The 15672-nt window shown below is 37.4% G+C and overlaps 2 protein-coding genes across 4 annotated transcripts; both read right to left on the minus strand.

Moving 5' to 3' along the window:
* Positions 1-93: 93 nt before the first annotated feature.
* On the minus strand, positions 94-3878 carry LOC121993077 (probable UDP-arabinose 4-epimerase 2). 3 transcript variants are annotated; one of them, XM_042547753.1, is made up of 11 exons: positions 3747-3878; positions 3035-3204; positions 2534-2658; positions 2153-2266; positions 1940-2047; positions 1749-1840; positions 1257-1398; positions 1060-1154; positions 846-975; positions 626-770; positions 94-523 (listed from the first exon to the last, which is right to left on the minus strand). In XM_042547753.1, exons 2-11 carry the CDS (start codon positions 3111-3113, stop codon positions 282-284), a joined length of 1272 nt encoding a protein of 423 aa, XP_042403687.1. In that variant the 5' UTR covers positions 3114-3204; positions 3747-3878; the 3' UTR covers positions 94-281. The 3 variants fall into 3 exon arrangements, with proteins under 3 accessions (XP_042403687.1, XP_042403685.1, XP_042403686.1); XM_042547751.1 differs by having other exon boundaries at positions 846-1154; XM_042547752.1 differs by lacking the exon at positions 3747-3878 and adding an exon at positions 3520-3541 and having other exon boundaries at positions 846-1154.
* Positions 3879-5984: 2106 nt separating this feature from the next.
* LOC121993078 (pentatricopeptide repeat-containing protein At1g30610, chloroplastic-like) lies at positions 5985-14614 on the minus strand. The gene is made up of 9 exons (XM_042547754.1): positions 12827-14614; positions 10999-11190; positions 10716-10797; positions 10430-10621; positions 9812-9925; positions 8799-8889; positions 8527-8684; positions 7514-7945; positions 5985-6946 (listed from the first exon to the last, which is right to left on the minus strand). Exons 1-9 carry the CDS (start codon positions 14383-14385, stop codon positions 6566-6568), a joined length of 3201 nt encoding a protein of 1066 aa, XP_042403688.1. The 5' UTR covers positions 14386-14614; the 3' UTR covers positions 5985-6565.
* Between the last annotated feature and the right edge of the window lie 1058 nt (positions 14615-15672).

Consider the following 15672-nt stretch of genomic DNA (forward strand, 5'->3'; position numbering starts at 1 on the left):
ATTTTGCATAAGAGCCCTCCTCTTTTCATTTTTATTTTGTTATCCATAACAAAGAACGCATTCAAAACGAGTAAAAAATAATGCATGCCGAGATGAGATGATAAAATGAATTCTACTACCATCAGCTGCGATCTACATCTGGTACAGGCACACCATTTTTCATTCTTCCTATCGTCACCGAAAATTTAATCCCCCGCCTTAAATCGAGCAAGTTTGATTTTGCAAATGACTTAAGAAGTTCATATTTGTACAAATGAATGTACGAGATTGAAACAGACTGATCAAAGCGCCACAACTGAAGCCGACTCGTAGCCATTCAGATGCGACTTCTGCCATCTCCAAGCGATCGAAAGACTCTCCTGAAGATCAGTGCGACGGGCACTCCAGTTGAGCTCGCGGTTGATTTTCGATGGGTCGCTGTAAACTTCAGCATAGTCACCGGGTCTGCGCTCGAGGTAGTCCACTCTGATGCTCACTCCGGTTGCCTTTTTGCAGGCTTCGACGAATTCCTTGACGGACCTGCCTGAAATTACACAACACTCATCAGTCTCATTGCTCTATTGTGCATGCGTGTGTGAGGGAATGAGAGGGAGAAAGGAGAATTGGAGAAAGAAAAGAAACCTACCTTTTCCGGTACCGACATTATATATGCCGACTTTGCTAGGCCTTGCCTTGTCGAGGGATTTCACATGAGCATCGACAAGATCAGTAACGTCGATATAATCTCTAATACAAGTTCCATCACTTGTAGGATAGTCTGTTCCTTTAACCTACGAGTGAAACCAGTAAAAGTATTGGTTATATTAAAGCACATCATGTTAGAAAAGATAAACAATGGAAGATACCTTCAGACCAGGTATGATACCCAATGCTGCATCAAAGCAAGCACCAGATATACGCCCGTGCTCCCGTAACTCGGGTCTCGGAGCTTCACCTAATCTTCCTTCTGGATCTGATCCAATTGCATTGAAATATCTGTCAATGCAGAGAGAGAGAGAGAGAGAGATTAGATCATGCTCTAGCAGGATAGGCAGGCATAAGTGACCATCAGAGACAGACCTTAAGATCATGACTGCCATGTCTGATCCCTTTGAGAAATCCAAAATGATATCCTCCGCCATCTTTTTGGCCTTCCCATATGGGTTGATAGGATGCTGCAATTGTACATGGCATAGTAAACATAACCAACTTTTCATGAGTGGGACAATAGAAGGAAAGATTTCAGAAATTCTTCAAGAAAGCAGGCATATTCTCACCTGAGGAGTTACTTCTGTAATCGGCATTTTTTCTGGTTCTCCATAAGTTGCACATGTACTTGAGTAAATAAGAGTTTTCACACCATGCGCTGCCATGGCTTCTAGAATCACCAAAGTATTCGATGTGATATTATGATAGTACCTGTTGGTGGGGAGAAATTTGATAATCAAAAAAAGGAAACTAATATTATGTTTAAAAGCTAGGGAATTTAGAAAACATAATTAGAGAGAAAATATAGAATCAGGGAGAATGGAAGATAATAAGGTATCATAATACTTGGGACAACTGCTACATAAACTCGTCTGCTAGTACTTTTATTTTAGGATTAGAAATACACTAAGGGAATTGTAGGTTTTTTTCCCACAATTTGTCATTATTGGAAATATCATTAGTAGGTGCTAAAGAAACACTTTAAGATTTACTATTTCAATTACATCTAGAACAGAAATTTTGCAAAGGAAGTCTCCTGCTATCTTGGAAAAATGGCATACCTAAGAGGTTCTAGTGTGCTTTCTCCCACATAAGCAACCGCAGCAAAGTGCATAACAGCATCAAATGCATTTTTTGCGAAAATTTTGTTGACCTAGAGCTCTGTTAGGGAATAAACTTATGGACAACTGTTCACCAAAATGACAACAAGGGTAAAATGTTAGTTTCTTAGAAAGCCAAGTGGTCAGGATACAACTACGGCATCTCCTAGATCAGCATAAATGAATTGAAGTCTTCCAGGTTCTGGAAATAGCTGTTGAAGAATTCTAATTGCTCCAAGATTTCCTCTGGAAAGGTTATCCTGTAGAAATAAACACCAAGGAATATTTATAGCATCAGAGATGATGCCATTATACTGAGGATCTAGATATAGTAGATTCATACAATCTTAGTGAAGTTGTCATACCACTATGGTGACCCTATAATTGTCTTTCAGGAGTCGAAGTGCAGCATGTGAGCCAATATACCCAGCACCTCCAGTCACTAAGACATGAGTCACTCCAGGCTCATGACGAGAAAACTGTGAATTAAAACAATAGTGAATTTTCAAGGAATTTTGAGATTTCACCAGACAAGTTGCTATGAACATTACTAAAACTATCACTATCTCTTCAGGTTCAATTTCGAAGGAACTGTAAAGTCATGATACATATGAGGAAACAGTAAGTAGGGTAGAGATAGTTTCACCATAGAAAATGGTTTTAATTCTACAGAGGAGGATTATTTTTTTTTCAAGAAAAAGAATAAAATAACAAACTCGACCCAAATTGATTTGGATAAACCATACCTTGCTGGGGCCACTAAAGCTTGGGGATTGCTTTAGAATCAGTATGCATACGGCTGTAATAATGACTGCTATAACAAGTTTTCCAAGAACCTGAGGCTTGCGATGTGATTCTGAGTAGTCGATGCCTGAAAGGAAACAATAACAGATCAAAGTATTTTGATTAGTTAAAACTTGCAAAAACTGAAACAGAAGGGACAAGCCAGCCTAATCCTCCAACATATCAAACAAACTTGAGAAAGACATTTTCACATCATTCGACAAGTTGCACAAAGCGTCTGAATTCTCTTACATAATAAACCCTTTTTTAGAAACAAAATTCATCAGAAGTAAATAAATAAAAATAATTCACCATAAAAAAATATGCAGATTAAAAAAATTCAAAAGGCGTGATGTAATTCTCAAAAGGTGTAGATTTTACCATATTAACTTGCAAAAGAGAATCATGCAAACAACCGAAGAAGAAGACATGTGAGTCTGCTAAGAGCAATGATCGATGTTAACCTGATAGGGGCAAAGGTCTATTCGCCCTGGGCTGACTACGATTTCTACTTGCAGGTAGCATGTGAGAGAGGTCCTTCATATCAGGCCACTAGAATCAGATGCAAATTAGGGTAAAACAACTCTCCACGTCCAATGATCCAAACCACCGATTGCAAACCTGATGAAGTGAGCTGCAGCAGAAGTAAAAAAACAACAACTTCGGTAAGAAAAAGCTAAATTCAGAATGATAGAGAGGATCGAAGCGTGCTTTCAATTAAAGAAAAGGACAAGTCACTCGGCAAGTCGATAGCAATTAACCATTCTCAGAAATCAGAAAACCTTGGTGCCTTGAAACTACAAGCGTTAATCACTCAGGTCAGAAAAATCTCAAGATGGAACCGAGCGCAATAAATGAAACGGCAAAAGACTAGGAATCACAACCCTGAACCATCGAGCAAACTGAAACACAACTAGACACTTCCGTTTCGACGGGGGAAAATCTCCACCTTTTAGGCGGATTGGACCAAAAAGGCACCCGGAATTCGATATGCCAGACAGAAAAGAACCTCCGATAGCCAAGAAAACCGGATCCAGCGCAGAACCTTAAAGTCAAATGAATCGGAACCAGAGCAATCCAAATCCAAATCGTAAATCCGCCAGAATACTCCCGATAGAGTCGAATCGTGAAGCAAGGAGAGTAACGAAAGGCGAGCATCGGTAAGGACACGCGTACCTGGCGGCGGAGGCGGGGAGAGACCGAATTGGAGAAGGAAAACGCGAGAAGCAAGCGGAGAAAGTTTGGACCGAGTCGCAGTGGACTTTAAGCTGGCTGAAGAGGGAAAGAAAGTTGGCAGGGGGAATCAGGGAAGGTGTGGAAAATTGCCAAAATCATGCACTTGTCCTTTTTCTTCAGGGAATTATCAAAATACCCCTAAAATATTTTCTAATATAGATATTTTTTATCGATAAATTAGAGAAAAATTCTCAATCATAATGTTAACTTTGCATGTAATCCTCATGTCCACGAAACTTTATTTCTACTCCCTGCATGCAAAGTATTACTTATTTCAACTCCCACAAAATTTCAAAATTGAGTACAAAAAGTCCAAAATGAGTATAATTCTTCTTAAAATCAGTATTTTATATTAAAAATCGAGTATATTTTCTATCAAAATTATCCCTCTTATTTTTTAGGTATAAAAAGTCTAAAAATAAATATAATTCATGTTAAATTCAGTACTTTACATTATAATATAGTACTTTATAAAAGGATCGAGTATATTTTCTATCGAAATTAACCCTCATATGTTTCGGTACAAATAGTCTAAAAATGAGTATAATTCTTATTAAATTCAGCACATTAAACTAAAATCGAGTATATTTTGAGGTGAAAAAAAAATCGTACTCAATTTGATAGAAAATATACTAGATTCTAAGTTAATATACTCAATTTAAGAGGATTTATACTGATTTTTAGATTTTTTATACCTAAAAATATCATGGATAATTAGGTAAAGATGTTTGACTAGGGAGTGAAAATAAAGATTTTTATGGATGGAGACTACATGCAAAATTACCCATTTTTTATTTTACTATTAAAATCCAAATACTTATTTTGTCATTTTAAATTATCACTAGGGAAATGTTAGGAGGTAATTTTATATTAACAAAATTTCAAAGGTTATTTTATCTCTTTTTTTTCTTCAATAGAAGTAATTATCTCTAGATGGTTAACTATTGACTGTGAATTGATTTCTTTTTAAAAATTTTTTTATTATTTTTAGTGATTTTAGAGGTTAACTTGGGATGTTGAATTGTTAAGCTGTTAGCACTTTACCCTGATAAAAAAAATCTGTCCGAAAGACTGGTCCTATTAAAAAATAAAAATATGCATGCATCATAGTAATATTTTATTTTAATTAAAAATAGGACGAATATCTTTATACATCTCTGCATTAAATAATTTTCACAGGAGTAGGTAGCCACGTTAGTAGCCTTTCATGTTAGCTTCCCAATTATTAAGCTTCTACCAACTTTTGAATTAATTTAATCATTATATCAAATCATGTTAATTTGTGCCCGCCAAAAGTAAGCATCACAATTATACATGAGTTTTTTTTTTTCTTCTTCTTTTATTCATCGTTATTGATTTTATGACTTTCATTTTAATTTGGCCCATGCTCTTTTTTTTTTCTTTTAATTAAGGAAAAAGGGAAAGAAAAAGAGAGACTTGGCTCCAGTTAATTAAGAAAAGAAGGCGACAGGCTACTAGAATTTAGAAATGCTTGAATGCATAGAGTGGTCAAGTCTTAGGTATGGTGTGGTGTCCACGTGACCCTATATATTCCAGGGTAGACGGCCTACCGGATAAATTCGAAGCGTCAAAATATTTGTTTGAATCAAATTAGGATTCAAACATCCTTTTATTTGTTCCTCAAGTCCCAGGATATATAGCTGAGTTAGTTATACATATTTATAGAATTGAATCCCGATAAAAATAGAATTGAATAAGAGTTGAATCCTGATAAAAATAGAGAAATTATCCTCCATGTAATGATTATCCTCTCATGTAATGATTAACGTCATTTTTTAATTTACTTCCTCCTAATAATATGGAACAATCGTGAAAAATCAATCAGATGAATTTCACCTTTTATATAACTTAAATACTTTACCTCTGCACCCCACAAGTATAATAGCTGTGTACAATGATATATCAGTAAAAACAAATATAATAGCTGTGTTCTTCTGATTTTAAGATTAAAAGCAATTTGAGAGAAGGTGCTACAATTCTTTAGTTTTTCCCCCAAGTTAACTTGAATAATTTGCATGCAGAAGTAAACAATTGTTCTAAAATATAGCATGGACCCAAGGCCCAAGTTGCAGACTTCAGTGATTGAGTTTCAAGTGTTTCCTGTGCAGTAAGATAAAGAATATTAGGGAGAAGTAAATTTCAGGGTACAACAATCTGTAAATTTGGATCAAGTTCTTGGACGAATAAAAATATTGTAAAGCTCATCATGATCTTGGCTCGCCTACAAAGTTGGACCATATGAATTCTTGGACCACCATGGGTTGTTGGCTTGTTGATGGTTTTCTTAGACTTGCTCATGAAGGCGTGGCATTAGAGGTAGCGGAATGATTAAAGAGCACAAGAATCTCAACGAATTTAAGGTTCCCGTACAGAGATGATGCCAAAAAAAAAAAAAAAAAAAATCCAGGCTGCACCATTCATATTTAGTGTTGTCAGCTAGTAGAATTCGTGTCCTGCACTTCTGCAAAAGATCTCTGTGAGTCCATAGAATTTAGCTACTGTAAACTTCTGAAGCATCATGAAGTAATTATTGAGCTGAAAGAACATGCTAAAGTAGGGTTGCTTTAATCATATCTTGATGCCATTTGTGCCACTTGCATTTGCTGAGCAAATGCTTGCATTTCATCAATGCCCTCTGCTTCTCTACTGGTTGAAAACTATAATTCTCCTCATTGCTTATGAGCTTTCAGGAATATATCTCAAGCTTGGAACTGCATCAGAAGGAAAGATTGCTCCAGTTATGAATTGCATGCCACTTCCAGATGATTTGGTGATCTTGGAACATCATTTACTTGGGAAACAAACTGTTTGCAAGCTTTTCTCAGATTCTCTTTTACTTGGGACAGCTCCCTGTTTTGAGCTGTGAGGGCATCCAATTCATCAACCAGCCTTAAAATAGTGTCGCTCTTAAAGCGATGTGCATTGCTGTTGAGTAAATTCAACCATGACCTCTCAGAAAAGGCATGGATGTCGATCTCCTGAAGAATGTCCAAGCAAGAAAAGGCAGCCGGGTGGTCTTCTTCCACTAGTTTCATGCAAAATCTTTCCTTGATAATAGGTATTGGCGGCACCCTTTCAAAGCGAACCAAATGCTTCCATGTTGACTCAAGCACCAGGATCTGAATTCAAACGGAAAATATATTTACGCAAGAAAAAAGAAAAGAAAAAGTAAGCTTCAGTAGTTGTATAAGAAAGATCAGCTAACAATACAGACAGCCATAGTATCTCCTAGTATGTTTCAAGCTCTTGATTTAGATAATAAAGTAGATTTCCATTTTTCCACTATAGGGTCCAAAACCTAAATTTAGATTGAAAGACACAGAAATAAGTATTTGGAAAAGGTAAGATAGGAGAGCCAGCTGCTCATGCTAAATTTAGGCTTCGTGTAGCTTCATCTGACTCCCTAGAAATAATCAAAGTTGCCTTGGCGGTTGATAAAGTAAAACTAGAACTGTTAACTTGTAAAACAAGAGGCATATTCAAATGCAAGTCTTATCTTACTATCACATGCATCATCGGGTGATGATGATTATTCTACCTAGATATGAAGATGGAAGTTCTAAAGTTTGAATGAAATAATACTTACATATGAAACAATAACTGAGGCTACTAGAGAACTCAGCATTGAAATAGGACAGCATTTCCATTTCTTAAGAGAATGATGAATTTAGTGCATTAGAAATTACCTTCCCAGCCCTGAATGCATCAAGCATCATGCGCATATGTCTTTTTGTGTTGAAGTGAAACCCTTGGTTTAGCATTTGTCTATAAACATTCTCAAAATCATCCCACTTCTGTCTTTGAGCATAAGACTCAATCATGGTATTGAATGTAAAGTTATCAGGAACAACCCTTTGACTCAAGCCATTGCTGTCAACATTCTGATAACCACCAGCCAATATTTTCTGAAACAGATCTTTTGCTTCTTCAAACATCCCATGACCTAAGTATGACTTCAACATTATGTTACAAGTTACAATATTTGGCAAACAAAATTTATGCATTTGGTTAAAGACAAATGCTCCATTCTCAATGCTTCCAGAGTCTATACAGGTTTGAATCAATCCAGTATATGTTACAACCAAAGGTTTCTTTGCAACCTTGCATATTTTCTTTATCTGCAAAAGAGACATAAATGGTCAAATGATTTAATCAATATTGCAACCTTGCATATCTTATTTAACAGCAATAAAGATAGAAATGATTAAAAGTGTTTTGCAACAATTGAGGAAGTAGGTTGTAGGAATCAATTACATGGCCACAAACCATCTTTTTGACCAATAACATATTCACTCAGTTATCAGGAATATTTTTTGAGAAAATAGTTGGATATTATTCTAAGAGTATACTATGTGTAGCCCCTAGGGGCAATTCCAAAATCTCCAATATAGTTCCTAATTTAAGAGACCTACCAATTTAGTTAAGAAAAATCAAGTAACATGACATTTTTTAAAAAATTTTGTGCAAAATATAAGGGACTATTTATTTATTTTTTAGATCCTTAAATCTATCTCATGAGAACAATAAAGAGCCTTCCATTAACATTTTCAGTTCTAGGGAGGATGGGTTGAGATTTATGGATACTCGAAAGCTTTGATGGCTTCCAACTGTTATTTGTGACTAAAGTTATGAAGGGAGAAATGCACCACTAGAAGAAAAAGTTGGAATATTATCACAAAAACTGGTCAAAGATAAAAACCTGGAGTAAAGCTTCTTGGCACCTCCCTGAGCTGCAGAGACAGCGTGCTAGATCATAATAAAGACTGGCTGTGCCTATAATTCCACGCTTTTCCATGTCTTGCACTGCTGCTACAGCTTCATCAATTTTACCTTCTCTCCATAGAGCATTTACAAGAACTGCAGCCAACATAAGGGTGATACATATTGAGTAACCAAATCTTGGGATTGAAAAAAATGGCAAACCAGCAATCATAGTCAATAAAGATCTTTTACCAGCAGAAACTATGTTACCTTTGTAATTCAGAGCTCCAGGTACTGATGTTTTCTCAACTTTCCTAAAAAAATCATGCACTAGGCTGTACTTGCCACATGCCAACATCACCTGTTAATAAAAAGTAAAAAGCATTGTGCTCCATTAAGGGTCATAAATAACACAACGGACAGCTGAAATGAGTAGAAAGTCAAAGTTTATCTTTAGGTATTACTGTATTGATGATGGGAAATTATCTAAGAATTAACATCTGATACAAGACTATATTTTACTAACAGATTTTCCTTTTTACCTAGCAGGCAATAGATCAGGAACAAAAATGTAAAAGCTAATTCAGAGAGAGAAAATTTAGTCAATAAAATGGGTTATTGGCAAGATCCATATATTAACAATATGAAAAGGGCAAGAAATTTGAGAAAAATGCAGCAATAACTTGAACAAAATAGGCAGTTACTAGAACTTACAAATAACACTAAAGAAAACAACGTAATGAGAGTTCTAAGGTGAGAACTAGATCGCTAAGAAATTCTAAAATTCAGAAAAACAAATTCCTTGAAGAAGATGAATTGAGCTATCTGATGCTTAAATCAGAAAACACCCAAACTGTATATGGTGAAATTTACAGACATTCTTTTAATAACTTAATCAAGAAAAACATCACACTTGCTAAACTTACCAAGGAGAGAAAGAAGAGAGAGTAGATTCTAATAAGTTAACCAAACATGAAAAGTAAATATCCTACAAAAACAAATAAGAATTTACACCACTCAGGAACTCACTAACTGTGGAGCATTGTTTATAATTCACTTCCTAGGTTAAAATAACTACAACTCAATTTGTGGCCATTTGCAGGTTTTTTCCTACTTAAATTCCTGATAAATTGAATTGTAATTTAGTCTATTAAAAAAAATGAAACAACGAGACTGATCATGATGAACTGTACCATGAGTTCCTACATTTCACATGTGATGATTCCTATAACACAATTCTATCCCGAGTAAGGATTGTAGCAAAATGAGAGAGATGCAGAGACCTCCATGATGAGCCCATAGGTTGTGTTTGAAGGCTTTATACCCCGCTGTTTCAGCTGTTGTAGAACCCAAAATGCTCCTTCCCATTGTTTCTGCGTAACACAAGCATTCAAAACCTACAATTGCGAAAGGCATGGAATTATCAGTTAGCTGTAACAAGCAACAAGGCGCTTCTAACTTCTTATACTAAACTGCACGAGGAGTTGGAAGTCTGTTAAAACTCAAGAGAGAGTCCAATGCAACCCAAATGCCAAGACACTTATGTGGGGAACTCTTGGTATTTAAACATATTTGAGAGCCCTCATTCTTAGAATGTGGAAGTAAAAGGTTGGTGGTTCTCTCTCTCTCACTCCCACTAGGCCACTACTATAATATGTCCCCTTAGGTTCAATTTCATTTTTAAAGGTGAGAGCCTGACTCTTATACCATGTTAGAGCTAAAGAGAAAGCTCAATCCAGCATTAATGTCAAGGCACTTAGGTGTGGACCTCTTGGTATTCAAACATATTTTAAAAAGCACATTTTAAGGATGTGGAGGTTATCCTCTCTGTGTCACTCCCACTCGTTTTTACAGAGTCTCTAACACTATCACACTTTATTTTCTGACAGTAGAATACTCACTGCATTGTAGACAACAAGGTCTGGTTCAAGGCGTGGATCCCACTTCTGAAGAGGGCCCAAGTTGAATTTCTTTTCTGGTACAGCTTGCATGCAATCCATGACATCAAATAGTTCCTTCATGAGTCCTGCTTGGCCCAGTGTAACAGCAATACAATGGTAAGCTGCAAGATCAGGGTACGAAGATAACCCTTGCTGCACAGAATTTTAAACATAGTCAACACAGTTGTAACTTCAAAGTGAGAATCATAATTCTAAAGTGAATAGATCGCAAAACTAAGATCATTACACGCATAGCTTGGAATATGTTGAGTGCTTCAATAGGTCTCTTTGCCTTCCCAAGCACATCGAGGACAGATGTGTAAACATATCTGTAATAAAGGATCGTAAATATATATATAAAAATAAACAAATTTTCAATTCCAAATCAGCAGAAATGTTGAAAAAATAATCTCTAGTATGAGGTTTTGATGACATAAATGAGAAGAAAATGTCAGGTAAGGAATATGGCCTGCAAAATACAATAATAATTCAAAATTTTAAACTTTTTTAGGAACGATTCATATATAGACCTGCTCTTAAGTGACTTAAATCTCTCTCGGGACTGAAACCATTCAACAACTTGTAGTACCCTTCTCCAATTCCCATGTGTGCCCAATATCTGAACAATCCTCAAGATTGAATGATCTGTGAATTTAATCCTGCCATTGTGAATCATCTTAGAAAACTTCCATTGAGGTATATTTATATCAGCTGCATTTAACCTGTGACAAAATATCATATGATTAACAATTGATTATTTAAATCATAAAAGAAAGCCAAAAAATTCCAAATACTAAAGTAAGACGAATCCAATAATCAGAATGTATTGACAAAGAGAGATAAACAAACGTACTAAGAAACACAATCCTTAGCGGAAATCGTTTAATGAACAAACTGTACATTTGAAGACATAATGCATAGGGATGTAATCGAGCCGAGCCGAACTCTTGGATGTTTGAGTTTGGCTCGTTTATAATTGAGCCGAGCTCGAGCTTTATTTAACAAATATATTCATGGCTCACGAGCTTATTCGAGCTTTTATCGAGCCTAAATGAGCTTAATAAATATAAATTATAAATTTAAATATTTATTAAAAAATAAATTATATATTTTAAAAAATATATAATATTTTTGTTAAAATTTATAATTTTATTCTAATAAATAAATTTAATATATTTATCTATATTTTTCATAAGTAGAGTGTAAAATCTATAAATTTAATAATAAAACTATTATTTTTTTTATTTAAAAGTTGATTTTTGAGCTTGGTTTGTTTATCTTAACGAGCCTCATTAAACAAGCTCAAACGAGCTCTCACGAGCGGCTTAGCTCATTTACACCCCTAATAATGCATTTCACTAATTATCCTAGCCTAGCCAAGCCAAGCCAAGCCAGGTCGATAGGGATGACAATTTTCCCCGCGGGTTTGGGGCCCCGCAGGGAAAACCCGAAATGAGGATGGGGATCCCCGATTTTTCGAGGATGGGGCGGGTTCAGGGCGGGTATGGGAATACTATCCCCATTCCCGAACCCGCCCCGAATATTATTATTATTAATATTAATAAATAATAATGTGATTTTTAAAAAAAAGTATTAATAATAGTGTTAATATTAATATTAAATTTTTTGAAAATATTATTAATAATAATATTATTAATATTGATATTAATATTATCATTAATAATAATTATTAAATAATAATACTAATAATATAAATTAAATTTGGGAATGCGGCGGGGATGGGGGCGGGGATTTGATCCCCGTGGGTTCGGGTTCGGGGAATCCCCGAACCCGAAAAAATGAGAACGGGGCGGGGATGGGAATGACAAACCCGCCCCCGCCCCGCCCCGCCCCGCCCCATTGCCATCCGTACAGGTCGAGCCAAGCATGCATCAGAACTGCCATATGTCAGCTAGTGTCCCTCAATTGGTGGATACTAATGCTGTGTTGTCATAGGGAAAAGATTTTCATTTGGCGAGTGGATCCTTCAAGGAGCCTTATGGTCTATTGGAAAGTAATATTCCTATGGAGGTGGTACCAAAGTAGATCTTGCTTGGTTTGCTCTCATTGGTGCAACCAGAAATACAACACCACAATTGCAGTTGATCAACAAGGCCATATTGAGTAGCTAGAATTGTACGAGCAAAGAAAAATAAAAGTATGTTCAATGATAGGGCGGAGCTGGAACTCTTGACTGATATGCAAGATGAAGTTGCACAAGAAAGCAACACCAAGAGTTAAGCAAAATTAGAATAAATGAAAGCATGTTTATGCCATGGAATACTGATTTGAACAAGTAGCAAGCAATAAACATCATCGTGCAATAAAAAAAAGGAAAATTGGACATTCATGGCTTACTGCTTTGCTAGGTTCTGTATCCTCTCTTCCAATTCCATCCGCAATACCCTTGGTCTGTTTCTGACATCAGTGAACACCTCAAAAGTCTTAAATGCAGCTCTGTCCTCAGAATCGAAGCAATCAGCATCTCTAGAAAAATTGCTGGTGTCCAAATTAGCATCACTGAGCATCTCTTTGTCATTATTTCGTTTCCCTAACCAACTATTGACATGCATATTCTGCCCATCATTTTCATCCTCAAGTCTGAACTCTTCTTCGCTTCTTCTCAATCTGGTATTTGTCCATCCACGATCCCTTGTCAAATGGAGCTTGTGATTAGTAGTCATATTGGAACCAGGGCTGACATTGCTTGTATCACTTGCATAAAATTTCTTAGCATTTTGTTCCTTTTTTATCATTAAGAATTCCTCCGACTTTCTCTGTATACTTTCTTCAGTAGAATGTAACATCTTTACAGAATTATTAATTACATACCCGTGCACAGTCTTTGCCACCTTACTATCGTTGGGATGATGGCCATTGATATAACTAATCCTGTGATCATCAATGCCTCCATTTAAATCATCATTACTTGACCATGGGCTGTTTGATTCAGTTAGTTCCCCACTTACAGGCTTTGAGCGTCTAGGACGAGATTCACCCCCTGATGAATGGGAGTAGCTACTATGTTTGGCACTATTTCCCTTGGAAGTTTCAAGTTTATCAACTCCTACTACTTTCCTATTCTTTTGAGATATATCCATCTGTCTCTCAAAATGACTCACTTTTCCTTTAACAAAATAGTAGCCTTCTGCATCTCCTCCTGTACCATATAATTTGTCTTGCGAGTGAAATTTCCTCAAAGTTCTAGAATTACCATTACCATTGTTGTGTAGATTACTAGTATTGCCTTTTCTCCTTGGAGCTCCTTTCTGTAACAGCCCTTCATCCAAACCCCATCGGTCAGCACTTTTATTCCTTTTTGATCCTGTAGCATCTTCCAAGTCCTTGGTCCTTACACGAACTGAAAATCTTTCACTCCTATTGGTTATTGATCTTGTAGCATCTTCCAAGTCTTTATTCCTTCCACGAACGGCAAGTCTTTCACTCCGAGAGCTATTTTCCACTGCATTTGGCCTCTGCTTTGAATCATCATTTCTAACTGATCGATGTTGCTGCTTCATTCTGAACGATTTCCCCTTATTCACAGGTCGCTTCTTCGAGCCTTCCTCCTCGCCATCGCCCGTATGCCTACTCCTATCTGTCCTCACCGATTCCAAAACCTTCACATAATCATCAAAAGCGGGCGTAAACGTGAATTCCTTCTCAAGAAATCTACTGGAGGCAGACACGCTCCCCATATCCTCGATTTCGAAAGCACAAAAAATTCGGCCTTTGGAACTTCCTCCGTCGAGATCCCGTCTTCTTCTCGCCATCCGAAGAACCGAAGCTCTGCCTAAGAAGCGTCTCGGCAGAATCGAAATCCCCTGAAACGAAGAAACATTCGACCAAGCATTCCTAGAAAAACTCCGGCAATCCCCTGAACCGAGGAGGCCAATTGGCCTGTTCGCCAACATCATCTCTTTCGGGATTTGCAGGAACAGCAGAGCGACGAACTAGCTTAAGGAATCATAGAAAGGGGAAAGGGATTAGCAAACGAAGATCATTAGACCTGCGAACTCGGGAGCATAAGGAAGCGCAGGGGCTTCCTCGCGCGCGATGGCTAAACCCTCAGCGGGGAGCTCGGGAAAAGGATAGAGCGGCCACGCCGTCTTCTTACTCATCGTCATGTGATTGGGTGTAGCGGCGTTGCCGTATCATTCACCGTTGAGTCATCAACTAGCTCGGGCTCCGCATCAGTCGCACTCCTTCGTCCGGCCAGCCCATGGGCCTAAATCAGTCCGCCAAAATTTGAGCCCAAGGTATTGAAAGTCGAGGCACAAGGTTTCCACTTGTTCCTTACTGTTGCACATTTTCCCATTCGATATGTTGGTCACAAATTTACTATCTTGAATGGTGTTTCTTCTTTATCAGGCTCTCTATTTAACTAAACTCTTACTTTTTCTGCAGTTGGAACTGATGGAAAATTTCGACGTTCGTCAGGTTTGAGGCATAACCACCAGAGCCTCGCAAATCTGTGGTTTCTGCCGAATGACGGCATGCTAATCTCACAAATCCTTATATGTAGGCAAGTGTTTTGCCGGTTCTTAATCTGCATGTGAAAACATTCGATCACAGCAAGACACTCACGATATGAGTTGAAATCCTCTGTCCCCAAATCTCCCCGTGTCCCATTCATCATCCCAGTCCACCGTCGACAGGAGATTTGATTTCCGCTGCGTTCCCAGGTCGATGGCCACACACGCCTTCAGCGACATTTTACTTTTTAACGCCACGCAGAATGAATGACAATACAAGCAACGACGTCGCTCGAGAAGCTGCGACAGCGATTCGATCACCGTGAAGAAAGACACCGCCTTATTGAGAAGAAGAAGAAGAAGCAGGGATCCAAGAATGAGATCGATAGCTTCGCGTTTGATCCACTCGCCCTCTTCCTTCCCCCGTTCATGGTGAGCATCTCTTGCATTTTGCCTATTCGCTTTTCCCCAGACCCCAAGTTTAATGGTACTCCTTTTTCTATTTCTCTGGCTTCCTGAGTCGAGATCGTGGTGAAAAAGCAGTCTTTTAGGCTAGGGCATGGTCGTAGTCAGTTGCTGATTGTGTTCTTATATTGTGTACATATTGATCATGAGATTCTGAAAGTTCAAGGTGTTGTGGCGATTAAATGGCACATGGTTCGATTTCCTTCACTATTTACAAACTGATGATGGAACCTTTAAAAGAAAGTTTTTTTTTCCTGCGCAGAA

The sequence above is a fragment of the Zingiber officinale genome, chromosome 6B, assembly GCF_018446385.1.
Source record: "Zingiber officinale cultivar Zhangliang chromosome 6B, Zo_v1.1, whole genome shotgun sequence".
Lineage (NCBI taxonomy): Eukaryota > Viridiplantae > Streptophyta > Magnoliopsida > Zingiberales > Zingiberaceae > Zingiber > Zingiber officinale.

Coding starts and splice junctions, on each gene's coding strand:
- LOC121993077 (XM_042547751.1), bottom strand. CDS start 3,113: ATGAAGGACCTCTCTCACATGCTACCTGCAAGTAGAAATCGTAGTCAG. Junction 2,267..2,533: donor GCTTTAGTGGCCCCAGCAAG/GTATGGTTTATC, acceptor TTTAATTCACAG/TTTTCTCGTCATGAGCCTGG. Junction 524..625: donor TAATGTCGGTACCGGAAAAG/GTAGGTTTCTTT, acceptor GTGTAATTTCAG/GCAGGTCCGTCAAGGAATTC.
- LOC121993078 (XM_042547754.1), bottom strand. CDS start 14,385: ATGATGTTGGCGAACAGGCCAATTGGCCTCCTCGGTTCAGGGGATTGC. Junction 8,890..9,811: donor CCTATGGGCTCATCATGGAG/GTCTCTGCATCT, acceptor TTTTATTAACAG/GTGATGTTGGCATGTGGCAA. Junction 8,685..8,798: donor TGGAGCTCTGAATTACAAAG/GTAACATAGTTT, acceptor TGTTGGCTGCAG/TTCTTGTAAATGCTCTATGG.